Here is a 27,645-nt window from a genome sequence, read left to right on the forward strand (position 1 = left end):
TATATAAAAAAAATTATATAGTGAAACAAAAAATACTTTTAAACATTAGAATAGTAAGAATCAGAAAAGCTGAAATCTCAACGTCGATCATTTACGTCGACCATGCCCTAGACCATCTCCAATGTATTCCTCTATTTTTTTCTCTAAAATAGAAGAATTTCATAATAGAGATGGAATTATCTCCGATGTATTTTTCTATTTTCTCTCCTAAAAAAGAAGATTCTTGATATATTCTTTTCTAAGTTTACAAATAATATTTTTTTTATTTGTGAACCAGCCCAATTTATTTTAGTATTTCATAAAATTATGATATTATTTACACTAAATATTTCTTTGTAACTATTATGTAAATAAAAAATATAATTATATTTATATAAATAATATATTTCACTAAAAAAATATTTTTCGGTTATAATTGGTTAACTAAAAAGTTAAAGGATCATTTTGTAAAAACAAATAGAGGAGGTGACATGGCAAAAATATAGTTTCTCATTGGCCGATTATTTTCGCCTACGTGGACACTCTATCTGAGGCTTATATCCTCCTGTTTTAATTAAAATCTGTAATATTTAAAAATTATTACTTTAGAAAACTGTCATTTAATATATAAATTTAATCAATTATATAGTAATTTACATAATTTAATTGGCCGTACAATATCCAATAAGTATAAAGGTACATTGAAATATAAAAACAATTTATATAGTGAAACAAAAAATACTTTTAAACCATTATATTATAAAGCAAAGGGAATATTCAAATTATATTGAAACATTAGAATAGTAAGAATCAGAAAAGCTAAAATCTCAACGTCGATCATTTACGTCGGCTATGCCTTAGACCATCTCCAATGTATTCTTCTATTTTTTTCTCTAGAATAGAGGAATTTCATAATAGAGATGGATTTGTCTCCGATGTATTTTTATATTTTCTCTCCTGAAAAAATATATTCTTGATATATCTCCTGAAAAAAAATATTCTTGATATATTCTTTTCTAAGTTTACAAATAATACTTTTTATTTGTGAAAGTTGAAAACCAACCCAATTTATTTTAGTTTTTTATAAAATTATGATATTATTTACACTAAATATTTCTTTACAAACTATTATGTAAATAAAATATATAATTATATTTATATAAATAATATATTTCACAAAAAAAAAATATTTTTTGGTTATAATTGTTTAAGTAAAAAGTTAAATGATCATTTTGTAAAAACAAATAGAGGAGGTGACAAGACAAAAATATAGTTTCTCTTTGGCCGATTATTTTCGCCTACGTGGACACTCTATCTAAGGCTTATATCCTCCTTTCATTACTTGTTTGATATCATTTGAATTTGAATTATCCAAAATAAAATAAAAAATAAAAATATGGAAAAAATTAAATTGAATAGAGATTAATCCAGCACATATCAATATGTAAAACAAAAACATAGTGTTAAATCCAATATGAAAATAAACATCATTTGTAAATAATATGCATTACCTTATTGATAGGATAGACTTGTTATTTTCAGGCCCGTCTCATTGTCTTTATGGGTCTTGTGCATATTCTATATGAATAACAAAACAATTGTCCGAAAAAGGGCCCTAGATTGTTTAAAAAAAAACCTAAATTAGATCTAAAATTGCTTAATTTTTTTTTGGACCCTGTGCAATTGCTCCATCAGCACACCCTTAGCGACGAGCCTGGTTATTTTAACGAGCAAATCTATACTATTATTTACGAAGTGATTTTGCTGATTTGTCACATTCTCCATGATTATAGCTATTTTTGCTTATTTGTCATACTATCTATATATACTATTATTTTTATGAAGTAATTTTGCTGATTTGTCACATTTTCCATGATTATAGCTAATTTTTATTTATGAAGTGATTTTGCTGAATTGTCACATTCTCCATGATTATAGCTAATTTTGCTTATTTGTCATATTATTATTAGTTTTTAGCTTAAATATTTAATTTATTAATTTAAATAATATAAATATTTTGAATTTTTTAATTAATTTATTAATTTAAATAGTATACTTATTCAAACTTTCTAATTGGAATTATAATTATTTTAACTTTCACAAGTTTCTTATTAGTTCTTAGCTTAAATCATTAATTTATTCATTTAAATAATATAACTATCTCGAAATTTCTAATTGGAACTAAAATTATAATTGTTTTAACTTTCACAAGCGAAGACCAATTCTTTTTTTCATGTGAGGTAAGATGTTTTTATTTTTATAGTTTCATTTTTCTCATTCATTCCAAGTTGTATCATTATAGTTTTTTTCATCCTCTAGGTATAGTGTTTTCTGGTTGTTTCAATTGCTTGCGTTATCTTCGTGATATCACTTTCATTATGACGTGAATGTTTTTTTTTCAGTGGTTCAATCATTTTGTGCAGATCAAACAATATATTTTTGGTGGAGTTGTTTGCATTAACGACTATATGAACAACATCAAAGCTTAGTTCTCTCTTTAGCTTTAGATCATTTTTTGAGTTCTTGACATCTATATTTATGTACTTTCGATATTTATTTTCTGTTGTTGGAGTTTTATGTTTTTCTTTCTTTCGTTAAGTTTAAAAGACTAGGAAGCAAATCAGTTTTGTTACATGCAATTTGGAATTATGAATTAGTTATTCTAAATTATTTAATGGCAGTTATTTCACTTACATGTTTTATTACTGTTTAATTTATAAGAAAACTTATTCTTTGATATTAAGTTTAGAGAGTTGCTTATGTGTTATGAACATGTGTTTAATGGTTTAATTTCTAAAACAGCTAACGTAGATATATTTTTAATGAATAATTAGATTTATCATTATATAATTAACTATAATAATAATAAAACTATCATTATCTTTTTTTTTTATTAAATGTAAACTTATGAAATATTTCGATAACTCAATGTATATATTTATCAAGTAAACCAATGAAATATTATCATTATCTCAATTTTTTTTTTTAAGTTTTCTTCTAAATTATTATCGAACTTTCTTTTTTATTTACTTTTTATTTATTTTATTTTTACTTGGATTTGTGTGTTTCAATGTTTTTTGGTAATTTAATACATTTTTCTGGTTCAAAAATACAAAGTAGATTAAGTGAGACCAAAATTTCACATTCTTCGTTGTCCAAAAAAGAAGTTCACATTCTTATTTTGTTGTGTAATATTTGATATATAATTTTGCTCTCATGGTTTCATAGTTTTATAGCTTTCCTTTGTACTAAAAAGACGTACACCGAGATAAAAATCAAAGAAAACTAAAATGATTAAGAATATAAAGAATAAATTATTGTCATGTTTAAATCATAAGAAATATATTATAATAACTATCAGTTAAATGATTATGCCCGCACCAAGATCGTATACTTTCCTTACTTCACAAACTAAAACAGAATTATACCGTTTCTTTCGTTACTTGATTTGTAATATACAGTAATTTTTATTTTCTTACTTGAATAAAAATACTAGCTTAATTCCAGCTTGGATATTCGAATCTTTCAAATCGCACATGCCAAAAAAAGACAATGATTCGACGGTTATAAGATGTCACCATTCACCAACCACTCCTCTGTTTTTATTCCAGCTTTCTCTCCTACACATCAATAGTTCTATCTTTCTCTCTGTCTCTCTCCCTCCTCCTAAATCTCCCTTTCTCCGGTGCTGAACCGCCGTGAGAAGGAGACAACTCCAAGAAAGTTTCTATTTTGTTTCTCCTAAAGAGCTCAGAGACTTATCTCGTAAATGACGACGACAACGGTTATGTCCATAGCAGAGAAAGTGCTGGAACGAATCTACGGAAGCTCCAAGTCTACCCTTTCCGTGGCAGACGGTGAAAAGACTCAGCGGCATACCCATCACCACGTTCACAAGCATTCCTACGATGACAGCGAGGATGATATTTGTTACAGCGACGAGGATGAGTCCGCAATGGAGCTCGTCCAGCTCGGTGCGGAGAGGACCAAGAACATCTTGATCCTCATGAGCGACACTGGAGGTGGACACCGTGCCTCTGCTGAAGCCATTCGTGATGCTTTCAAGATCCAATATGGAGACAAATACAAGGTAAAGAAAAAGTCTCTTTACTGGCTTTTGATTTTAGACTTCAATGGTTTTAAAACAAGCCGGTCTTGAGTATAGCCAGATGAAACATTTGTCTCATCCCCCAAAATTTAAGTAACTAATATGTATCGATCATTATGCCTCTAACTGATTAAGACAAATATATCTATTGATCATTATGGCCGGCCCGGAGATTTTGGAGGCTGTCGACGGTTCAAGAAGTATTTCAATAATTTGGTGGCCTAATTTTTTTAAAATACAAATATATGTATTAATCATTTACTCCATAGTCCATAACTGTTTCATGCTCTCTAAATCTTAGGACCAGCCCATGTTTGCATATACAAATTGATATATCATTTCGGTGGGGTTTTTTGACAGATCATTGTGAAGGATGTGTGGAAGGAATACACAGGCTGGCCATTGAACGATATGGAGAGTTCGTATAAGTTCATGGTGAAGCATGTTCAGCTATGGAAAGTTGCATTCCACACCACATCTCCCAAATGGGTTCACTCTTGCTATCTAGCAGCCATTGCAGCGTATTACGCAAAGGAAGTCGAGGCGGGTTTGATGGAGTACAAGCCAGAGATTATCATCAGTGTTCATCCTCTGATGCAACACATTCCCTTGTGGGTTCTCAAATGGCAAGAGCTGCAAAAGAGAGTGCTCTTTGTCACTGTCATTACTGATCTCAACACTTGTCATCCTACATGGTATATATAATAATTAGGCCGGTTTATTATATTCTCTGAGAGATGCTGGCTGCTGGTTTGATATTTTATCCTGTATGGTTTAGGTTTCATCCAGGGGTGAACCGGTGCTATTGCCCGTCTCAAGAAGTGGCGAAAAGGGCGTTGTTTGATGGGCTTGATGAGTCTCAAGTCCGTGTGTTTGGTTTGCCTGTGAGGCCGTCTTTTGCAAGAGCGGTTCTGGTGAAGGATGATCTAAGAAAGGAGCTTGAGATGGATCAAGGTCTTCGAGCGGTTCTACTGATGGGAGGAGGGGAAGGTATGGGTCCTGTGAAAGAAACCGCAAAGGCTCTTGAGGAGTCTTTGTATGACAAAGAGAATAAGAAGCCCATTGGACAAATAGTTGTTATCTGTGGACGTAACAAGAAACTAGCATCTGCGTTAGAAGCCACTGAATGGAAGATTCCTGTTAAGGTATACGTGATAAACAAGAAACCGCTTAGGAATATTTTAAAGTCTCATAGATTTCAACATTACAGGTTCGAGGATTTGAGACTCAAATGGAGAAATGGATGGGAGCTTGTGACTGCATCATCACAAAAGTAAGAGGCAAAAAACAATCTCATATTCACCAAAATGTTCATGAGCTCAGTGTCCTAACTGAGTAAAGGATTCATATTACTTGTAGGCTGGACCGGGAACAATCGCTGAATCGCTTATACGATCACTTCCTATCATCCTCAACGATTACATTCCTGGACAGGTTGGTTGAGATTAATTTACAATGGTAACCAACTCGTGTTATTATGTATAGTTTCTCATATCTTGAAACGAAACAGGAGAAAGGGAATGTGCCGTATGTCGTGGAGAATGGTGCAGGAGTGTTCACGAGAAGTCCCAAAGAGACAGCGAGAATTGTTGGTGAATGGTTCAGCACAAAAACAGATGAGCTGGAACAAACTTCAGGCAATGCAGGTAAGCTAGCTCAGCCTGAGGCAGTGTTTGACATTGTCAAAGACATTGATGAGCTCTCGGAGCAACGAGGTCCTCTTGCTAATGTTGCTTACACTCTTACCTCTTCCTTTGCCAGTTTAGTTTGATGTCTTATGTCTTATGTTAACATGTCGCTCTATTTAGTTCCTTGTATGTTTTTTTTTTTTTTACTTTCATTTTTGTCATAATAATAATTTGTTTGCTGATTATGATGAATGTACTATTTTATAACAAAATGAAGTAGTCATGATAAATAAAATGAATCACACTCTGAGATCATTTGTCAACGTTTGTTTACATATCACTGTGACTAGTCGATCCCAAAAAAATTTAATTTTAAATCGCTAAATTTTTTAGCGGTATGAGATAACGATCGATCGAACAATAGCAAAATGAACAACACACTGTGACTGGTCACAAATCGAACATCAATACTAAAAAATATTGAGGATCTTGATCATGTTGTTAGATGTTGTCCCACATTGTTCCCACATTGTGTAAACATGAGGTCTTTGGGCAATATATATGTGTATGGGGCAATCTTCCACTCATGAGCTAGCTTTTGGATATGAGTTAGGTCCATCACTGATACATGTTGAATCAATTTTCTCAAGCTAATAAACTTTAATAAAATTGTATGTGTGAAAAGAAATGGGCATCATGGAAACAAAAGTCTATTGACTTCAGTGAAGCAAAATGTGAAACATCTTACATCGGGGAGAAACAAGAATTTTACATGGGGAGAAACAAGAAGAAAGAGCAATATATATATGCTCTTCTGTTATGAGTGTGTAAATGGCTCAGAGAGAGAGAGAGGATAACCTCCACGCATGCACCGCTGCCGTTCGGCCGTTCGGCGTTGGCGTGGGTCTTGGCCTCCGGCCTAATAAGATTCTTTTTAAACCAAGTTAAACTCAATGTTTTGTCCATTTAATTCTCAAAAACAACAACATACATTTTGTTAAAAACGACAAGTAGTTTGTTTAGAAAATAAAAACATTATGCAGTTTATTCTTTCGAGATTTTTAAACGAGATAAGAGAGAATCTTCGAGAATAAGTTTTGCAATTCAACTTCCCTCGATCTCCGCGAGATTCTCGTCCACGTGCAGCAGCTGTTGCGGGAAGTGGGTCTTTTCCTTCTCTTTAAATATCGACCCTCCTCCTTCATTTCTGATTACGTTTTTTACACAACACAAACCAGCAAATTCCTCAGCGTAAGTCTAGAGAGTGTTTCGTATAAATATTAGTTCGATAGGACATTCACGAGTGAAGCGTCATCGTCTGCCATGGTTGTATCCTGGGACTCAATATTCGTATAGTTCCGTCTCACTAACGGAGCGAATATTCAGAGTTAAGGAAAAAGATTGTATCTCGACTCCATGTCCGTTTCTCAAAACGGTTTTCTTCTCGGTTTCTATCTGAGTTTGACAATCATTTCTTTCCTTAATATCGTTTTATTTATTACAGCTTTTTCAATTCGGTTTCCGGCTTCTACAGATCACACCAACGTGCATGCTAGAAGCATTCTCTTCCAGTCTTCATGTAACGTAGCATTCTACGCTTCCAGTAGGATAAGCTTCTGCTTATGTTCGTTGAGTTAGATGGTTCAAGTTTCCAATCGTGCAATGATGTTGAAATTTGCACATGCTGCAAATGTATTTTCATCTCACATAAAATGAAATAGTTTTTACTAACTTTTCTTCTTAGAGCCGGTTTGTACTATTTTCGGTTAGTTGAAATTTGGTTAGATACAAGTTATTATTAATCTTTCAGAATATATTAGTAAATTAATTTTACGAAGACTAGTTTTCAGATTTTTTGAAAGAGAGAATATAATAGGTAAAATTCACTAATTACATATAATTTTATCATTCATTATAACCCCAAACATTATCTTAAATTCAGGTCAGTGGTCACCATGATTTCTTCATGTAACTTCAAAGGAGAAGAACTTTAAAAAATCAACCAATCATATTTATTCATGTTGCCACGTCATTTTAATATCGATTTCGATTTGGGCCCTTCTAGTTCTTTTAGCTCAGAATTCTGTTTGGCTCATCCCGTAGCCCAAAGAAGCTTCCAACGCCGAGTAAACCCTTCGCCTTCATCTTCCTTCCTCTCATCTGCAATTCCCTGTCATTATCATTGATCTCAATTTTCCTCTGTAGCGCCTTTGTCCCATTCATTACTACATCAATCTAAAAGTATGAAACTGTCACGCTTCCCTCAGTTGCAAACCCTATATATTCATCACTGCTCCCGATTTTCCCATTCCCAAGTCTCTGAAGTTTTCGCTCCGGATGAGAAGGTGAGGTCCGATTTTATTGATCTGGTCAATTTCTCTAACATATAAAAGATTAATTTTTCTTTTGGCTGTTGTGTAATATTATAATCTTATGGATTCACATACGGTTGTTCTGTTCTAAATTTAACACCTATTGCTGGAAATGTTCTGACCATGTACGCCGAACTGGTGTGGATAATTTACAAGTACTCATCTCGTGACAGATGCTCCTAATGACTGATAAGAATGATTTTACGTTAGATGAAAGTGAAGGGAACTGAATTTCTCTATGATAGTGTGTGTGTGTGTGTTCCCGATACCATCACTGACCATTTGTAATCCTCTTTTTCTGTGTGTACTTTCTATGCTCAGGCAGGAAAGAGAGGAAGACACCGATGCCAACAAGTTTGTACTTATCTTATTTCCATCAGTAATTTTTGCCATTATAATATTCTTAATATAACTCTATGTGATGCTGCTGGTTTCTGCATGTTAAAAGATCAGAAGAATCTCCAAGGACAGCTCATAGCAGAACGAGAGGCGCTTTACAGGTCAAAACCGAGCCCATCAAAACCCCTTGGTGGTAAAAAGGCTCATGGAATGTCAACTCTCCTTGGGAGCAGAGGAATGCACCAGACTCCTAAACTAACAAGAAAGCAGATCAGCGTCAGATCGATGGAGCTTTATCAACTGGTAATTTTAAGTCTTACAATAAACAGAAACTAACATATCACCATAGTGATGAGTTAATTCTCTTACTTTCATTGATGAACGAAATCTTTTATTTTCCTGCAGGAAGAAGAGGGCTTGATGTTGCTGGACTTCTCCCAAAGAAATAGTCGATGAACCCATGTGAACACCTACAATCTCCATTAGTTTGCAGACCATTCTCGCCCATTCCGACCACTGTGGTTGCATCAAAGACCAACATAGCAACACCACAGCAACTTCTTAAAAACCCTAAAAGCAATGCCATATATGAGATGTCTTCATTTGCAACTCCGGTCAAGAACATCTACAATATAAGAAGTTTGGAATAAGAGATGATACTGATGATGATGATGATGATGATGATGATGATGATGATGATGAAGACACCGAAGAGAATGTTGGAGCAAAGATTCCGATCCCATATACACCAGGAACAATATTTGTCCCGATGCAAACTGGACCAAATTAACAAATGCAAGATTGCATCCAGAAAAGCTTGAAGTTGTTGAGTACTCCTTTGAGGAACGAAGAGTCGCCTTCATGCTAAAGTCTGACTCTTTGGTACACGTCTGATTTCATTGTCTTTTTTATTATCATATAAACTCAAGTTGATTGTGCTTTGGTTTGTTAGAAGGTCAATTATATAATTGAATTTTACTTTTAACTAATCGTTTTTACATGTGTCTGGTTTCTTTAGGCTAACAAGATGAGTCTTTTAAAAATATTCTCTAGAGACACAAAATGATGGTCAGTTCCAGATGTCATAAACAAAGCTTTGTGTCCGATGGATCTTCATTTGTGGTCTACGGCTGCTTCTCTGGACTATTTTCATTATGAGAAAGCTCAAAATGTCCAGCTTCAGATGTAAAATGATGGATTAGCAGAGATGTAATGTCGGTCTGCCATTTTTTCACTCCTGGTGCTCATGGGAATTGTAGGAGGAGAAGAGAGAACATGTGTGTGTAGCAACTAGCAAGTGACCTTGAGAGTTTGATTATTAGCGACAAGCATTGTCGTTACAATCCGAAATGCGAAACAAAGATTCGAAAACAGATTTGCATGAGTTTCTTTCTAGCTTTTATAAAATTTACAAAGATTAAAAAACTATACAAAAGTGGATTAATGCATTATGATATCTTCACTTTGGAATCTATAGTGAATATTAGTTCGCTCAAATTCAATACAACATTAACAAACAGAATACATGTTATGATGTTACAAGCACTACTAATAAATGCCCTACAAAATAAAGTTAGCACTACCTTGAAAGAACAATAAGATGGAACATGTATTAGCAGTTTAGCCGACAACTTACAAACAAAACTTAAATATTCGAGCAAAAGAGCAGCCAACAGAAAAAAAACGTGTAACGTTTTTATGTGCCATGCGCATAAATTATCTTTTAAAACAGTATTATTTATTATAAAATAAAATTTTAGTTTATCCTTTTATTTTAATATTTTATATTTTAATTTCTTCAATTTAAATAAAATGAAACACTAAATGTAATTATAAAAAAAAATCTTCTAAATTTTCAGCTATTTTAGTTTTATTTTATTTGAATTTGTTTTAGTTTCTATTATCATTTAATTTATTTTATGTTGTATAAAATTCAAATAGCAAAAAATGCATGAAAGCTAAATAAAATTTCTATTTTTTTTTTGAATTTTATCCACAATGTAAGATTTTATTTCATGTAAAATTTTGAAATAGAGTAATTGCTATATACTAACTGTTATGTATTCTCTGTAAGCATGACACCATAGTTGGGAAGAAGATAATGAAACAGTTATAGAGCTTATTGATTGAGTTTATAAGTCACTCACTACTTAATACATTGTTTACTTATTCACATGAATTTTAAATAGCCATATTACTAGAAAGAAAACATAAAAGTGGCTGACACTATCAAAGTGTCAAAAATTCACACACAAAATTCATTGTAACGCACTAAACAGCAAATGATATGAATTTCATCTCTACGTAACAATGCGTCCACCAAAGAACAGTTGCCGGCAAGTATTTTTATCAAAAAAAATAATAATAAGATAAACCCTTACGCACATGGACTGCTCATAAATACAATACATTCATAAAAAATCTCATAGCTTTTTTTTCTTTTCCCAAATTGATATATATTTCATTCGGTGAAACTACCAAGCAGGTTAAAGACAAGTTAGAATGCATATGTTGGCAGAAAACAAAGATATCCCTAGAAACTAGATCCCAAAGACAGGGGGACTAAAACCTAGACACTGGCATTCAAAGAAAAGGATCAAGTCGAAACCTATATTCAAGAATTAAAAAATTCAAGATTGAAGAAAAAGATAACGCCCAACCCCATAAAAAACCACAGGAGGATTACAAAGAGACAGTCAGACGAATCGAGGACAAACAACCAACAATGAAGAACCACCTGACAAGCTTTACAACCAAATCAAAAAGCCAGGAGAAGCATAACCGTCATGAGAAGGGGCCAACATAATGCCACCAATTCTCATCCAAATGCAAAAAAATAAATGTATTTCCATTTAAAATTGTGTGAAATGAATACTGAAAATAAAATAGTATAATGTTGCTTCTTCTCTCTCAACAACCCTTGCGATGTTTAAGGCGATCAACAAAACCTTCTTTCTATCAGTTTACCCGGCCGACGCCGGCTCCGGCGTCGGTTCGTACTCTTTCTTTTGTTATTTTTCAATTCTGTGTGTTAGTTTCTTGTGTCAATAAGTATGGTTTCATCGAAATCATCATCATCGACTTGTTATCTAATCAAGCAACATGTATTCTCGTCACGCTGTCTCTCCTGTTCCGGCTACCAGTCTATGATAAATTCGTCATGGATAAACGAATTTCCGTTTGCTTACGGGTTCACTGTGAGAATATGGGGTTGGGGTCAGACCTTTGATGAATTCAAATTCTCCCTTACCGGTGAGTGCATTATCTCCTTAATTGTTGAGTATCATCTACAAACAAACAGAATTCTGGAATTCTGCGTTGTTGGCGTATTTCCGTGGCTGGTTTGGCACGATGGTTTGTCACTTTCTGCAATTTTTTCAAAAGGATTGCTAGTTCTTTGGAACAAAAAAATGAATCCTAAACCACCATGGCCGTGGAGACGATTAGGGATGGTATATGCAATTAATCGTTGGATGTGGACGATTGCAAGTTCACTATTCCAGAGAGTTGGTTTTCATTTTCATTGGATAAGAGGAGAAAAAGGGAAGCGTGTATGTGAAGACATGAAGTGGAAAAAGATGGAGTCAGATGATTATCAAAGTCAATACGAGGGGTGTCTCAGGTTTTGGATAGAGATTACAACAAAGCATGTTATCTCCTGCAGCGGGAGTGTATGGAATAGGCAACGATGTAACATAGTCTATCCTGCAAATGAGTTAGGAAGCATCGTGTTATTACTTATTTATTATCATGTTCAGCTTAAAAATGTATTGGTTGTATGTTTCGATTCTGATACTTTGTTAAACCTCGTTTGATATTAATAAAATTAAGATGTTAAAAAAAAAGAAACTATAAAATATAAAAAAAATGTAATATCTCTGTTAATTGCAAAACTATAAAAAAAATTAAAAAAATGAGTTGAGCAAGGAAAAGATAGTAACATATATACATATTTGACCCAATTATATTTTTTATATTCAATTTAAAGTAACTTTTCAAATGTCATATAAAAGTAAAATATTTTTTAATATAACATAATTTTAATGTAAATTCACCCGTCCGTAGGGCGGGCGGGCCAACCCCTAGTACCATTAATATAGACACTTCAACCAAAATACAAATACATATATTTCCACTGAAATGCATTTATATATAATTAATTTTTTAACTCTGGTTAATTATGCTATTACAAACTATGAGAAACGTTACGTAGACGATACTAAAGCCCGACAATACTACCTATCTTATGAGGATTCTCGTCTGACCCTAAGCAGCCCTATGAGATTCATTTCTGACGGTACTCATTGCGTCATGCCGAAATCTTGTAAGTTTTTTCTCCAATATTCAGCATAATTCGCCTTTTGCATTTATATATAATTGATTTAAAATTTATTATTATTTATTAAAATATTAAATAAGAGACTGATTTAATAAAAAAATAAAATAAGTTAATAGGTTTAGCATTTCTAGACTCAAAAACAAAATTCAGGAAACAAAATTTTCCAAGAATAATATTTTGGTGCACAATCTTAATATTCCTTCTACTTCTAAATATTTAGGTGACTAATGATTATCATATAAAAAGTTTCCTTTGAAAATAACAATATACTAACTCATTTTCTTGCTTTCTATTAATTTCCTGGTTTTCTATATGTGATTGTTAAAGATTACATTCTTTATATACCAATTACAGTATTACAGCTGGCGTGTGAGTGAAAAAAAATAAAATACTTGTATCGCGTGAAAAAGAAAGATATTTTATTTTGTTTATGACACTTTTCTTTCCAAATAAATAAATCTACATGATGTGAGTTGGTAGATTTATTTATTTTTGTATTGTGTAAAATTCCACTGTTGGAAATATTCATATTATTTTTCTGGTCATGATATGCTGTGTAAATGTGTTGAAAAAAAAAAAAAATATATATATATATGTGTGTGTTAAGTGTGGCGACAATGCATTAAAAATAATTGGTACTACTGCAAGCGACTCGAAAACAAAACTCCAGAGTTATGTGTGTTTGAACAGATATTTCGTCTCGTTCGGATATTCTGAATCCATTGTTTCATCGGCTTTTAAGTTAACCTAGCTTTCGGATTAATTCTTCAAAACACACTCTCTCTTTAGAGCCATGAATTTAATGGGATTACCTAGTAGGTATGTTCTACAATTTATATATCCTTCTTTTATATTCTCTTTGATTTTGTATTAGTGAAAACTTGTTTGCAAGTGGTTTGTGTGTCAAGTGTAATTACAGTTTGTAAAGTTTCTTGTTAGGACAAATACAAAGCCTGATACTCCTCTACTGTTGTGTTTACCTTCAAACTAGTGTGAACAACCCATTCCATTTGATTAGAAATATATGGTTATAAATCCATAAACTAGATTATTGTTAATACTTCCAAACAGTTGATTGAGATTGAAGCATAACCTCCAACATGGCTTTCTAGGTTCTAACATGATGAATCTTATATTCTTTCTTACAGTGCAAATCAGGGGACGACATTTCGACCAAAGAAGAGGAAGACACATCCATCTGGGAGCAAGGTCAGTGCATTGGTATATCATGTGGTTTAAGTTATGGCTATGTTACTATTACGTACAATTTTTTTAATATTCTGAACAAAATGTAGGGTTCTCAGCTTGAAAATCTCATCACAACCACTCTTGGAACTGGTAACCTCAGAGAAGCCGTGAAACTACCTCCTGGTGAAGACATTAACGAGTGGTTGGCCATTAACAGTTAAGACAGTCATTATAACCACTAATATCAATTAGTGTCTCTATCCCTACTTGATTTATATCTTCTTAAGTTTTCTTTGTATGTTTGGTTTGTCTTTCAGCCATAGATTTCTACAACCACGTGAACCTTTTGTACGCTACTCTCCAAGAGTTCTGCACCCCCGACACTTGCCCAATCATGAATGCTGGATTGTAATTCACTCCTTCGTTCTTGACTCTCATTCATCAGTCCATATCTGAGTTAAAACATAAAAAAATTGGTCATTTTCTTCTTTTTTCTTCTTCTTGGGTGCAGATATGAGTATAGATGGGCAGATGGAGTTGCTGTAAAGGAGCCAATAACGGTTTCTGCTCCTGAATACGTTGAGTATCTCATGAACTGGATTGAAACTCAGATCGATAACGAAGCCATCTTTCCGCAACAACCTGGTAGGCGTGAAGCTAGTGTTAAACGTCTTTCACTTTGTTGTTTCTAGTTTTTAACACTCGGTTTATTTTTTTCATTCTTCTTCAGGAGTGCCATTCCCACCAAACTTTAAGGATTTCGTGAAGCCGATTTTGAAGAGGATGTTTCGTGTTTATGCACACATCTATCACTGTCACTTCAAGAAGGTTGTTGGTTTCGAGGAAGAAGCTCATCTCAACACTTGTTTCAAGCATTTTGTTCTCTTCACATCTGTAAGTTGATGAATTTCTCTGCAACATGTTCATTTTTTTGGGAATGTTCTTCCAATAGTTGTATTAACTATAATGGGCCGTTTCTTTTTTTGCAACATGCAGGAGTACCAGTTGATCGATGAAGCAAACTTGGCTCCACTTAAAGACCTCGTGGATAAGATTCTGAACCCATAGAAAATGTTGAGATATCTCTATCCAAAAGAAGTTGATGGTTTCATGTTTTACAAAATGAGTTGATGTAACATTAAACTATCTTGTTATGTTTTCAAATTCTCTCTTTTTTTTTTGTCAACTTCAAATTCTCAATCAATAAATTCTATCAACATATATATGAAAATGTTGAAAACAAAGTCTAGTTCCTTCATTACAATTTCCAGCAAGGATTATAAAGACACCCAAACAAACAAACAAATACATGATTGACTAAAACAAAGATGCTCTCTTCCCCTCTGTGGACAAGACAGCATCAACACACACCTAAGCCTTTCTATGACAAAACAAATAACCCCTGTGAGTTGCCATAACTACAGGGATGCAAAGAATAAAATAAACTCGGCCTTTCCACAAATACAAAGGCCAGAGACTGAGCTCCAAATCAACAAGAAGAATGTAAAGAGAAAAAAAAGGAAGATGATATACACAAAACGCCCATAGAAATGCAATGGCTCACACGATTTATTTATGTATATGCAGCAAAAACAATCGTATTTGGTTGTGGAGCATACCAAACTTCCCCGAGGGCACTTAAGACGCACTGCCTTCTTTACGTGTGAGTAAGAATCCGAAACCTGAGTTTTCACGGATCAGTTGAGGAGGTTCAATGTCATTAACATCCACTTGTTGCATTGACTTCGATATATCTTCCACCGTGAATGGAATGCTGCGTTTTTGATTGATTTATTGAGTTAGTTTAGAAATGGGAAGGTCTACCTACACAAACTAATTTCAGCTTTACCTCGAGTCATCGTCCAAAAGGAAAGAGCTGCTTACGGCATTGTTCGAGTCCTCTGTCATCATAACCCTCATGTTTGCAATAACCTATGGTTTTTGGAATGAACACAGTTACTAACAATGTCTAGACAAAATAAAGCTTAGTTAATTTACAAGTGAAACATACATCTGAAGAAACGCTATGAGTGCCATATTTGTCATCCCAATACATTGTGCTGATTCTGTATAGCTGCTGTATACTTAGCACCTGAACAAGAACAGCAACTTCAATGTTAAGCTCATGAGGGAAAGAAAGTAAAATGGATTTCATAGAATAGAAGAGAGAGTAATACCGGACAGAGGTCTCTTGTTACTTCGTCCAAGGTCTTTTTTGGCTTTTGATGAATGACCTGAACAGAGTAAGCAAAAGTTCACATAAGCAAACAATGTAATGAAGCATAAAAGAAGTGGCAAAGCATCGTTTAAAATCATACCAGGAAACCAACTGCCTGCCTGATATGCCTCAACTCATCCCAAGCAGAGCCAGCATACTGTAATAAAGATGAAACAATTAAATCAAAACAACAAAAGGTGTGAAATGTTTTAATTAGGAGGCAAAGCGTGATGAAGCAACGGCTTACTTCATCAGTAGCCTCTCCACACCACTGCTCTAATTCAGCCAAGCCTGCTTTAACGTACTCGCCGTTGCTGAATGAGCAACATTCACGACGTAGAAGAAGACTGCACAATTGCATTACAAAGAAATCTTTTTTTGTCAATCAAGAATAATCTGGTTTGAGAGAAAATGAAAGGAGAGATGCCTGTTGAAGAGCTGAACATTGATGAAGGAGAATATTTGTGTGAATACTTTGCGGACTACGAAAGGTGGAGCCTGTATCATGTATACACAGAATATAAACAACATTCCCCAAAAAATATATTAAGTTTTTTCTTTTGTTAGTTTCTTATGGAAGTTCAGACTCACATTGTTCGCTTTCATTAGATTCAAGTAACTGTTTAGGCTTTTCCTAATACTTTGCCAATGTGCAATCAGAGCTTGTTGAGCAACAGCGTTTGCTTGTGCTCTCCCTTTCACCAAACTTGCCCTTGATGTCCTTGGCGCCTGTATCATGTAAACATGCACTTAACACTTAAATCAATTATCTGATCAAAGTTAAGCTAAAAAGGATCAGCATGTCAACTTTCCACAACAAAAAACTACATTATTTACCTGTATACACAACCCAAGAAGAGGAGAGATCTCTTTCTTGAGATTATCTCTGATCATTCCATATATCTTCTCGAGGTATGCAGTGAGCTGCTGCTTGAAAAGTAATGCTGGGTACTTTGCTTCAACTTGCCTCAAGTCGTCAAGCTTGGTGAGTCCTTGTCTATTCAGAAAAGAGAGTCCAGCGCTTTGAGGAGATGTCCTTATTCCCTATTTAGAATGTTAACAAGGCACACAATATGAATTAAGGCTGCAGTTAAAAGAAAATTCGAAAAAAACAAATAGATCTTCAGCTTCTTACTTGTGACATCCTTCCAAATAGAGATGCTGATGTTGTTCTTCGTCTCTGTGGTGTTAAACTAGCTGCTCCAGTTGCTTTGAGTGTGCGTTGCAGAAGCAGTAATAGCGTGGCTGAGTTAGATAACCAATACGCCAAAACCTCGTTATTATCTGGTACCTGTAATGGAAGACAACATTTACCATACTTTTATAATCACAAAAATAATCAACAGAACATGTTGAAATAGTGTCATAAAATGCTTCCGACGAAAGACGGAAAAAAAAAAGAATTGACTTACTTCAATGGCTGAAGCTATAGTTTGAATGATACGGTCAAAGACGCTAGTTCTTTCGACTTCAAACGATCTCCAGTGAAGAAGACATTTGTATATGACACATGCAGCAACAGGCTTGCCCCCAGCATATCCAAGGTTTTGTGAGATACACTTGACTAGTAGTTCTTGGTTTTCCTGAATAAGGCAACCATTATAAGTTTATAACATATATATTAAGAGAAAATCAGAGTGCATACTGCATAAAAATGCAGTCTCACCGTTACAATTAGCACAAGAATATCATTGTATGTGATACATGCAGAGTAGTTACCTGCTGCTTTTCATTCAGATATTTCTGTGGTTTCTCCTCAGACTCTGGTTCTCGTACAGCAAGAGCCATGTCCTGTGACATTCATAGACCATAAGCAATTAAAGAAACAAGAAAGTATGATGGTGTCCTTTTGCATGGAGAAAATAAAATCAGAAAGAAAAAAACCATTTCCTCTTACCGGCGTAGTCTTTGTTGCTCCATTAAGATGGCTTCCATTTTCTGGCGTTCTCTGGAGAAGAAAATATTACATGAACAAATGGGCCTTCTTCTATTAATATGTAAAGAAGAAAAAATAATTCATAAGTTGTTGGCACCGGTAAAAACATGGTTTTCGATCGCGTGGGCATAGTTCTGCTGGTTGGAGATATAGCAAGTGCCTGTTGACGAAGAACTTGAATCTCTGACTCTGAATTGGAAAGCTTCTCTTCTAGTCTGAAAGCAAGAAGTAAACTCAATATGTATTAGTCCAGAACAGAAGAAACACAGTTATAACTTATTAGCATCAACACTTGTAAAGAAAAAACGAAATTGTCAAATGTATATTGACAAGTTCAACAAATTTAAGCAATTAGAATATGTACTCTCTCGTTGTTTATCCTTCATCAATATATTTTTACGAACCTTTGAACCGATTCATTCAGCTGATCTGCTTTTCTAGTAGCATTTTCAAGCTCTGTGGCCAGCTCCGAGTTTCTAGCCTCTGCCTCTGAGAAAGCTTTTCTCAAGTTTTCTGCAGCTTGTCGTTCAGACTCAAGCGAAGCCTGTAACAAAAAAAAAAAAAATTTAAACTTCAGTAATGAACATATGAAGGATGATATAATAAGCTTAAGACACAGACCTTTAGAGCCTCCACCTCTGATGTTAATGAATTGATTTTTTCAGTATCCTCAACCAACACCGGAGTTTCCTTAATGACTGGAGGTGCTTCTTCAATAGCTTTCCTTGCTGCCTCTCGTTCCCTGATCACAGCAGCGTTTGCTTCTTCAACTTGCAACCGCATTGCTTGCAGAGCCTCCTGTTGTTTTGCAGATTCTTGGGCTTTTGCTTCTTCCAGCTCAGTCTATATGAACAGGAATTATCAATAACAAGTATAACTGAAGGATGTTATCATGCCCGTGTATGAAATGAACTTACTCTCTGTCGCTTTTCTAGCTGTAAACGCCATGTTAACTCTTCAACACGCTTTTCAAGTTTGTCCTTGGCCTCTCTAAGGGCTCCTGTGTCTCGTGCAGCCTAGTTTAATTAAGTTTAAAGATAAGAATCTGATCGCTTCATGAATATGTGAAAAACTTAAGATATGTTTCAATACAAAAAGAAAATAGAGAGTGAACCATTTTGAGTGTCCTTAATTCTTTTCGTGCAACCCTGCTCCTCCAGCCACATTGTGTCGAAAGGGCAGCTTTCTGGAGTTTCTTGTAGTAAGAATGTGCCAAGTGACTACGAAGACGAGCCTAAAATTAAAAAGGAGAAACCGTCAGATTGATGATGCAAGAGGAATAACCCAAAGAGTTTTCTTATTAGTGACCTGAATAATAGTAGCAGCCTTCATTTGCTTTCTGAACCTGAACTCATTGCGAGCAACCATTCCCCTTAGTGCTGTTTGAACTGCTATTGCTGAATGTCTTATTCTTAAATAAGATTCTCTGGCAATGTGTCTTCTGAAACTCTTCTGAATCTTCACCGCTGCTGCTTGTCGTCGCATTTCCTCATAAAGGTTGCATGCCAATTTGCCTTACATTCAATAAAAAAAGAGTTTCAGAAACCACTAATCCTCCAAAGTAGTACAATCCGCAAAAAAAAAAAAACACATGGACACTAACTATATTTCACATTTTACTACAGAATACAAAAACAAAACGGACCACAATAAGCCACTAATGTCATGGCTACACAGAGAGGCAAGAGAACTAGGGAAGAAGATACCTCGGACATTGGACTGCAATACGATAGCAGCTCCACGTAGAGCACGGAACTCTTTACGAGCGATAAAAGTACGGCTTTGCCTTTGAATTCTCCTAGCGGCATTTCCTAGAACCTCGGCTCTTCTTGCATCCAACTCAGCCATCTGCCCAGCTCTAAGGAATACTTTTGTTTTCCCTAACTGCAAGTGGCAGCATGTTGGATAAATTAGTCAAAGCTCCTAAACCACCATAAAGGAACCATTACATAATGCAATTACCAATGACTTACTTCATAGCCCTTTAAGCCTATCTTATCCAGAAGCATTCTGCACGCAACTTTGTCGTCATAACTGCACAGAAAGTAGGAATCATTAGATACATAGGAAAGATACAAGGCATGTTTCAACGATAAAGATTATATCAGCTGCAAAACTTACTTTCCCTCCAGAACATCCGGAGCAAGAACACCAAAACGATTGAGAAAGTCATAAAACGTCCGCTTTGTTGGATAACCAGCACAACTGATTCTAATAGCTTCCAGGACACCCTTAGCAAAATTAAGACAAATTTGTGTGTTAGTAACCAAAAACGTAAAAGTTGAAGTACCTCAGTTGTTGATACTCACGAACAGAAAAGTATATTATGGAAGGTTCTGACTGTACTTACACCACAACGTAATTGTTGAATTACGTTCAGATTCTCGAAAATGGCAGGCTTTAGTACATTATTTGGCTTCACACATCTGATGTAATGAGGTTCAGTTGAACTGAGTGTCTCCATCAACGACTGAAGTTGAAGCTGGAATTTGAGATATTCTTGTTAAAAACAATTTAAAAATCTCTAATACTTTGAGTTAGAGTCGCCACTACATAATGTCTGTAACCAACACTCATCTCCAACATGGGTGAAACAAGTACTGATGTCTGTATCTACTTTACACAAACCATTCATGATATCAATCACCATACCTTAAAGCGTGACCCGATGGAAGAAAATTTGGTTTTGCTTGATGTTTCTTCTGCTAGGCGAGGAAATAAACCAGCAACGAAAGTACAACTGGAAGCGATCAAAAGATCCTGATGTTCTGCCACCACGTAATCTTTGTTCTTGTCAAGGAACAAGTCAGCCTGATAAGTTACCTGTTTCAGTAGGAAAGAGAGTGTGTTAATAGGGAATAATATCTAAACTTGTTATACGCATGTTAAAGATGTATTACCTCTCCAGCATAATGCGATATTGCAAAGCTGGTCCGAGATAGCTTTGGTTTCGTAAACCGCTTACTGTTTTTGAACGTTTGATACAGCTTCTGAGCAAATGTTTCATGTGTCGACTTCGGAAACATACTGCAAAAGAATGGAACATAAGAAGCGCATTCATCCGAGCCGTAGAAGGTGTTTTAGTCCATAAAGCACAAGCTGAAACAGATTCTTCTAAAGAGTCTAGCAACCTACCATGCTTCATCTAGAAGTGCAATGACTCCTCCAGGTTTCTGTACGAGCAAGTCACATACACACAAACGTGTCAAGAAGGATGACTTAGTTGTAAATTATCACAAAAAAATCGTTAAGATTAGAATTAAATCCAAGACCTTCTCAATGAGTTCCAACACATCCTTGTTATCAACAAATTCTATGTAACTCCAGTTGATCTCTTCTTTGGTATAATCTTCTTGTTCCATTTTGAAGACGTGCTGTGAAAAAAGTAATTAGTGCTACGTCAAAACTAATGAAGAGAAAAAGATATTCGGAAAGCTAATGTGTAAAGTTAAGAACAGACCTGGTTGAAATGTTGTTGCAGCTTTTCATTGGTAAAATTGATACAAAACTGCTCAAAGCTGGGAAAAAAATTACATCAAACACCCAATACAGCCTTGAAATAAATAATTCTGCAAGCTGCAAAATGTACCTGTTGGTCTTGAAGCTTTCGAACCCATAGATATCAAGAACACCAATTATTGTCTTAGAGTTTGGATCTTGCCCAATAGAATTGTTAATTTTATCAACAAGCCTGAAAAACAGAATATGAATTCTAAGAAGGTATAAATTTTAAGTTGTCAGCTTTAAATTACATATACTGACACAACAAGTGAAACATGTCCTATATAGAAGAGTGAACTTAGCAAAAACAAGGAAAAAATAATTAATCACATCCATCAAATTTAAAGAGAGGATGTTTCTTTGCATACCAATCAAACAAGCGTGAATAAATAGTTTTTGCCAATGCATCCCTGCTACCAGTGGCTGAATCAGGATCAAGAGTTTTTGTAATAATCTCTTCTGGTGTAACCATTGCACGTTTAATCAATGCATCTTCCAAACTCTTTGCATCACACCTTTTTTAAAGAAGTGAGTCCAGGATCAAAGATGTAAAAAAGAAAAGAAAAAAAAAAGAAAAATCAAGATTAAACAAGTAAGCAGCACATAGTACATACCTAAGAAGTTCAGCAGTCGCATCCAGATGAAATCTTGATTTGTCATCCTTCAAAACTGAGGAGTCAATCTCTTTTCCCTTTGCGAATTCGACATTACCTAGATGCAGGATTGCAGCAACAACTCTAAAGATTGCATCCTGATAGAAATTATCATCAGTACAATGCTCTACCAGAGAAGTCAACTCTAAAGAGGAAGACTGACCTGTTCCTCTTCACTGATGCCAACAATATCCATAGCTCGGCGAGTAGCAAGATACTCCTCCGTGTCATCCACTCCATCCAGTTTATAGCACTTCGATTGGTTTAGGTAGTGGAATGACTTTGGATCTCCCAACTTAAACTTTTCTCTTTCCTACAGAATGGGAAAAAAAATGAAATCCTCCAGTTACTTATTCATGAGGTATAAAGCAGAACGCTTCACAGTAAGGTTTAGTGTTAGCATTGTACCTCAGGTGGGGCAGCACATAAAAGGTAAAAGCAGTGGTAATTTCTTTCTGGATCTGATATTTGACACACTCGAGACCTTTCCAACAAATATGTTCGGACAGCTGCTCCAGATATTCTCCCACTTCTGTCAAACTGAAGCTCCACAAACTTTCCAAATCGACTGCATTTTGATATAAAGACAAAGTTGCAGTGAGGTTATCTACTTTGAAGTTTTTTCTGAAAAGGTCATTAGAGTAACTCTATAACACAATAATCTATGATGTAGTAAAGAAGAATAATCCTTCACTTCACAGATGAAGAAAGCCTGAAAAGTAATATGGTTTATATGATTCAACTTATTACATGAGCCATCTGTGCAACTGATCACTGAGATTTTATAGTTACAATACAAATTTCTAACAAGTAGTGACTGAAGAAGCTATGGGCCGCCACGAACAAGTTTGACTATGCAACTTATAAAAGAATTTAAATAGAGAATCGGCTGGTCTGCCACCACTTGATCTAGCTTACATGGGCAGCCGACAAAAAAGAAAAAAAAAAGAATTTAAAGAGAAGATCCATAGGGAAAATCTCTCAGTGAACATAAGCATACCTGGAGTTGTTATTCCTGAGAGTTTTGGCGTTCCCAAATGCTTCAAGAACTGGATTTGACTGTACACCACCAACAAAACCAAAATAGTTAACCAAGCTAGCATTACAAGCCACTCCTGTAGATATATCAACACAGTAGCTAGGATAGATTTGTGATGCCGCACCTCCAGAACTTGCTGTTCCACTGTCCTTCCTTCAACCCCGGATCGACCACCAAGGTAAGCAAGGTAGCGCATAAGCATCTTTGTGGTCTCAGTTTTACCAGCACCACTTTCCCCACTAACCAGAATTGAGTTGCTCTTGCCCTCATTGATCATCGCCCTACCCAGAGAAGCAATACACGAGCATGAGTAAAGAGTGATTTAGAGAATTCCGGCTAGTGAAATCATTGGTTAATCCTAGTTACCTGTAAGCAACTTCTGCGATTGCAAACACATGGGGACTTAATTCACCAAAACCTGCTCCTTTATACTGCTCCATCATATGAGTATCATAGAGATGTGGTAACCTTTGAAACGGATTTACAGCAATCAAGATGTTTCCTGTATAAGTCTGCAAACGCAATTTAGTGGAAATACTTTAAAATGATTACATTAGTAGTCAGCGCAGAAAATGCATAACAACTTACATAGATTTCATTAAGCTCATATCTCATGGCCAAGTTATTCAAAACACCTGGTTCATGTAGATATGAGAGCTTTGTCATGTCATCAACACCCCCAGGGAGCGCCTCCATATCCTTTGGAAATACGTTTGCGATTTTGGCCACAACCTGACATTAAAATTCATTGATTGGTTAATACAGTATCTGGTTTCAATGATTGTAATATAACTATGGAACAGAGATGTCAAAACATGGAAGGAGGATTAGACAACTTACGGTCTTCCCGTTTGAGGTCTGTGCATGAACTTCTTCGCCATTGATTTTGACAACTTCTCCATCAATCCATGCCAACCCTGGATCTTCAATCCAAACATGAGAGCCGACTATAATATTGACTGGGGCAACCTACAGGATATGAAGATTGGAAGTGTGAGGTACATACATGGATATTAATAACTTCACAGAAGCTGTTGTTCTGATCTGAATTGAGGGAAATTATACTTTAAACCATATAACACTTGAAAGAAAGCTTTACAAGATTTGTGTAGAGATCAGTGAGGCCTAAAAGAATTTGTAATGTTAATAATACAATGATCCCTTTGAATAAAAGAATTAGTGGTATAAAACAAGCAGAAATGTTATCAAGCAAAGAAACATATATATTTGTAAACACAAGAGCCACTGAAGAAAGCATTCTATGACAAATTTAGATTGATGAACCGACAAAGTTAACAGATTTCAAACTACAAGAACAGCAAAGTGATACTAGATCTTATAGTTTAATCCCACCGTCCAAAGAACAGGAAGTGGAATGTGAAACTGGGTGACCTTCTAACGAATCTAATCAAGCAATTAACTTTTATAATCTGCAAAAACTATATCTTCAAGAAGTGTATTTATTCGGAAAAAAATGGTCGAACCTAAAGAAGTTTCCTGATCATATAATATTATAACATAGAAGAGCTTACATGACGACATACTACATGCTATTCTAGGCAGCTTGAGAGCAACTAATAATAGAAGTTTAAAAACATTGATAACTTTATGAAAGCCACTGAGTATAGGCTATATAGGAAATGATAGACGGTAAACGCAAATCTCATACAAAATGATTCTTTTGTTGCTCTGATAAAGAATCAATCAGTTCACTTTATCAAATCCGATAAAGCATTAAACAAAAGGAGCAATCGAAGCCAGGATTAGATTACCATGGCTACTCTTCCTCCTGCAATAAAGATCCTATCTTTGCCACTAGCTCATCCAATACAGGCCGAGTTTGCAAAGCGCCTGACTCAGATCGGTGATGAGATTATAAGGTTGGTGGTCTCTAAAAGAGTTTAATTGGGAGCCGCCACGGGGAAACGAGGAGATCGGATTTGACTAGAAGAGTCGTCACAGGGATAACCAAATCTTTCTAAAGTTGAATCGGAATGTTTTCTCTCTCTCTCTCTCTCTATGTTGACGAATAAGAAGAAGAAAGCTGATGACTTGGGCTTCTAGCAGGCAGACGTCTATGGCTTTTTCTCTCTCTCTCCTTCGAGCAAGCAAAGCAATGTTTTTCTCTCTCTCTCTCTCTCTCTTAAAGCACTTTTTTGAAAGAAGAAAATAATATGTTTATTTGGGTGCCTGTGAGAATGGAGATTGGTCAAGTGGGGTCCAGTGAGACTCAGGGACGGTGCTGGATCGAGTTGGACATTCGTGGTCAGCCACCCGAAGAATAATTATGTTGTAAGAAGCAGACAACGAGGAATATAGTTTATTTACTGTTCCGGTGAAAAATAAAAAGTTTTCACATTTGCAACAAAATAAAAATTAGTGGTGTTCGTTTTGGTTCGGTCCGGTTTAGTTATCAATGAGAGCAACTAAGATTATATTTTAATCAGCTATTAATTTCAAAAAAAGTTATATAAATTATTTTAAAACAATTCAAAAATAAAAATTTAATAAAATATTTATTTTCAATGATATTTTAGTCAACAATTAATTTTAAAAATAATTTTATAAAATATTTATAAAAAGTTCATTATATAAAGATATTTCAAAAAACAAAAAATTATTAAAATATGTATTTCAATTATATTTTAATCAACAATTAATTACAAAAATAAAATTTAATAACATACTTATATAAATTATTTTTGTTTAAACTAAATTTTTATCTCTTTTATAGAAAAATTATCAAATTTAAAATAATATATTTCATATTTTAATCAACAAATAATTTCAGGAATATTTATATAAATTATTACAATAATATTTCAAAAATACAAATTTAATTAAAATGTATTTCAATAATACTTTAACCAAGAAGTAATTCAAAAATAAATAAAATAAAATACTTATATAAATTATTTTGTAAACTAAAATTTTAAGAATAGTGGGATTTTTAAAGAAATATGTAAATAAAATTTAAAGAAGAGTATGTATATTTTCTTAAAATGGTGTCAAACAATAATTTAGATTGTGTAACATGTTCTTGGTCATTTGAAAACACCTAAATTAATGAAAAACTAAAGTTTAGGTGTATTGGTATAAAACAAATACGAAAATGATGTTTAAGGACTATTTTGTATATTAATGCTTATTTGCACTCTTTTTAACCAAAATAATACATTCAATGGTGGGAATAACATCCTCGTGGTCGGTTAAAAAGGATTAAATCGATGAGAATGAAAATTTCTAAGAATTGCTGGAATTACTAGTACTACTAATATGAACTACTATGTACTATTGTGAACTACTTTGAGCTACCTTAAAATACCTTAAATTACTATGTATTATGCATGTTTATACGAACCTTAATTTTCGTCTTATTGTTTATTTTTAGAAGATGTATATCATATATTACGTGATAATATGTCCATATATGTGTTTATTTGTCAAATTAGACATAAGATACTCTTAATTTCTCAAGTTGATAAAAAAAATTTCATTTCCATAGAAAACATCCTTATATTTCCATAGAAAACATCCTTATATTTTCATACTAATGTCTTGATGAGAATGTCATAATGAGATGAATAACAGAAAATACATATTTTTTGAAACTTTTTTTCTAGAAATGTGTTATATACAATCTAAAACTGTCTAAATGCATTGGTATTACTAATAAATTTGATTTTTTGATATTGTATTACTAAAAAATGTTGTATTTTGCAAAAGTATTACTATGAAGAAGAAAATATTACTACTACCTTGTGTACTAATAAGTGTAAATTTTCAGATATGTATTATTTCTTTTTTTAACACGTTTTAGATATATTTTTTTGTTGAAATTTTTTGACACGCTTTAGACAAATCCAATTTTTTTTTGTTTTCTTAGTAATAATACTAAGTTCAAATTTTTGTTTTTAGCACACAATAATACCTAGTATTCTAGTAGTCCAATCCTGCAACAACACAAGCAATAGTGTTGTCAAATTATACATATGTGTTGTCAAATTAGACATAAAAACTCTTTATTTCTCAAGTTGATAGAAAACTTTTCATTTCTATAGAAAACATCATTATGCTTCTATACTAACATCTTGATGGAAAAACCATATTAAGATGAATAATTGAAAACACTTATTTTCTAAAAAAAAATAGTTTTTTTAATAACACCTTAAAAACTCAATTATCCAAATATTTCCGTTTTACACATTAATACCTAATATTCTAATAGTCTAAACCAAGACGTTTTAAACAACAAACATCGAACATCCAAAATTTAAGTTACATTTAGACAAGTTCAAAACAATAAAGTCTTGCTTTTTCGCTCTTCTATATATCAATTTTTTTT

At 34.1% G+C, this 27,645-nt stretch overlaps 3 protein-coding genes across 5 annotated transcripts; 2 read left to right on the top strand and 1 right to left on the bottom strand.

Moving 5' to 3' along the window:
- The first annotated feature begins 3,604 nt into the window (after positions 1-3,604).
- LOC106325403 (monogalactosyldiacylglycerol synthase 2, chloroplastic) lies at positions 3,605-6,024 on the top strand. Its single transcript, XM_013763458.1, has 6 exons — positions 3,605-4,069; positions 4,448-4,782; positions 4,866-5,232; positions 5,298-5,360; positions 5,447-5,521; positions 5,598-6,024. Exons 1-6 carry the CDS (start codon positions 3,749-3,751, stop codon positions 5,856-5,858), a joined length of 1,422 nt encoding a protein of 473 aa, XP_013618912.1. The 5' UTR covers positions 3,605-3,748; the 3' UTR covers positions 5,859-6,024.
- Positions 6,025-13,409: 7,385 nt separating this feature from the next.
- LOC106326248 (MOB kinase activator-like 1A) lies at positions 13,410-15,028 on the top strand. Of its 2 annotated transcripts, none has more exons than XM_013764271.1 (7): positions 13,410-13,584; positions 13,914-13,974; positions 14,061-14,169; positions 14,271-14,361; positions 14,465-14,598; positions 14,687-14,847; positions 14,950-15,028. In XM_013764271.1, the coding sequence occupies exons 1-7, from the start codon at positions 13,559-13,561 to the stop codon at positions 15,019-15,021; spliced, it is 654 nt and encodes a 217-aa protein (XP_013619725.1). In that variant the 5' UTR covers positions 13,410-13,558; the 3' UTR covers positions 15,022-15,028. The 2 variants fall into 2 exon arrangements, with proteins under 2 accessions (XP_013619725.1, XP_013619726.1); XM_013764272.1 differs by having other exon boundaries at positions 14,070-14,169.
- Positions 15,029-15,153: 125 nt separating this feature from the next.
- On the bottom strand, positions 15,154-25,439 carry LOC106326995 (myosin-17). Of its 2 annotated transcripts, XM_013764983.1 has the most exons (39): positions 25,073-25,439; positions 24,141-24,269; positions 23,889-24,032; positions 23,667-23,812; positions 23,425-23,581; positions 23,262-23,320; positions 22,670-22,829; positions 22,425-22,574; positions 22,223-22,359; positions 21,977-22,123; positions 21,697-21,798; positions 21,568-21,625; positions 21,380-21,481; positions 21,243-21,280; positions 21,008-21,134; positions 20,760-20,930; positions 20,458-20,589; positions 20,229-20,338; positions 20,081-20,141; positions 19,814-19,991; positions 19,416-19,621; positions 19,222-19,341; positions 19,025-19,123; positions 18,729-18,950; positions 18,512-18,651; positions 18,205-18,322; positions 18,069-18,119; positions 17,891-17,962; positions 17,584-17,754; positions 17,307-17,462; positions 17,009-17,215; positions 16,763-16,900; positions 16,599-16,669; positions 16,419-16,518; positions 16,272-16,328; positions 16,131-16,187; positions 15,965-16,045; positions 15,803-15,885; positions 15,154-15,727 (listed from the first exon to the last, which is right to left on the bottom strand). In XM_013764983.1, the coding sequence occupies exons 1-39, from the start codon at positions 25,073-25,075 to the stop codon at positions 15,592-15,594; spliced, it is 4,596 nt and encodes a 1,531-aa protein (XP_013620437.1). In that variant the 5' UTR covers positions 25,076-25,439; the 3' UTR covers positions 15,154-15,591. The 2 variants fall into 2 exon arrangements, with proteins under 2 accessions (XP_013620437.1, XP_013620438.1); XM_013764984.1 differs by lacking the exons at positions 24,141-24,269; positions 25,073-25,439 and having other exon boundaries at positions 23,667-23,802.
- Between the last annotated feature and the right edge of the window lie 2,206 nt (positions 25,440-27,645).

This window comes from Brassica oleracea, chromosome C2, assembly GCF_000695525.1.
Source record: "Brassica oleracea var. oleracea cultivar TO1000 chromosome C2, BOL, whole genome shotgun sequence".
NCBI classification, from domain to species: Eukaryota; Viridiplantae; Streptophyta; class Magnoliopsida; order Brassicales; family Brassicaceae; genus Brassica; species Brassica oleracea.

Bases quoted from the DNA above. Each gene is read 5' to 3' on its own strand.
- LOC106325403 (XM_013763458.1), top strand. From the start codon at position 3,749: ATGACGACGACAACGGTTATGTCCATAGCAGAGAAAGTGCTGGAACGA. The intron at 4,070-4,447 runs GTAAAGAAAAAG...GTTTTTTGACAG, and splicing joins AATATGGAGACAAATACAAG to ATCATTGTGAAGGATGTGTG. The intron at 5,522-5,597 runs GTTGGTTGAGAT...GAAACGAAACAG, and splicing joins ACGATTACATTCCTGGACAG to GAGAAAGGGAATGTGCCGTA.
- LOC106326995 (XM_013764983.1), bottom strand. The intron at 22,124-22,222 runs GTATGTACTATG...TCTTTAAAAAAG, and splicing joins GCGACTGCTGAACTTCTTAG to GTGTGATGCAAAGAGTTTGG. The intron at 21,626-21,696 runs GTACATTTTGCA...TTTTTTTCCCAG, and splicing joins GAAAGCTTCAAGACCAACAG to CTTTGAGCAGTTTTGTATCA.
- LOC106326248 (XM_013764271.1), top strand. From the start codon at position 13,559: ATGAATTTAATGGGATTACCTAGTAG. The intron at 14,170-14,270 runs GTTAAGACAGTC...TTTGTCTTTCAG, and splicing joins CGAGTGGTTGGCCATTAACA to CCATAGATTTCTACAACCAC. The intron at 14,362-14,464 runs GTAATTCACTCC...TCTTGGGTGCAG, and splicing joins CCAATCATGAATGCTGGATT to ATATGAGTATAGATGGGCAG.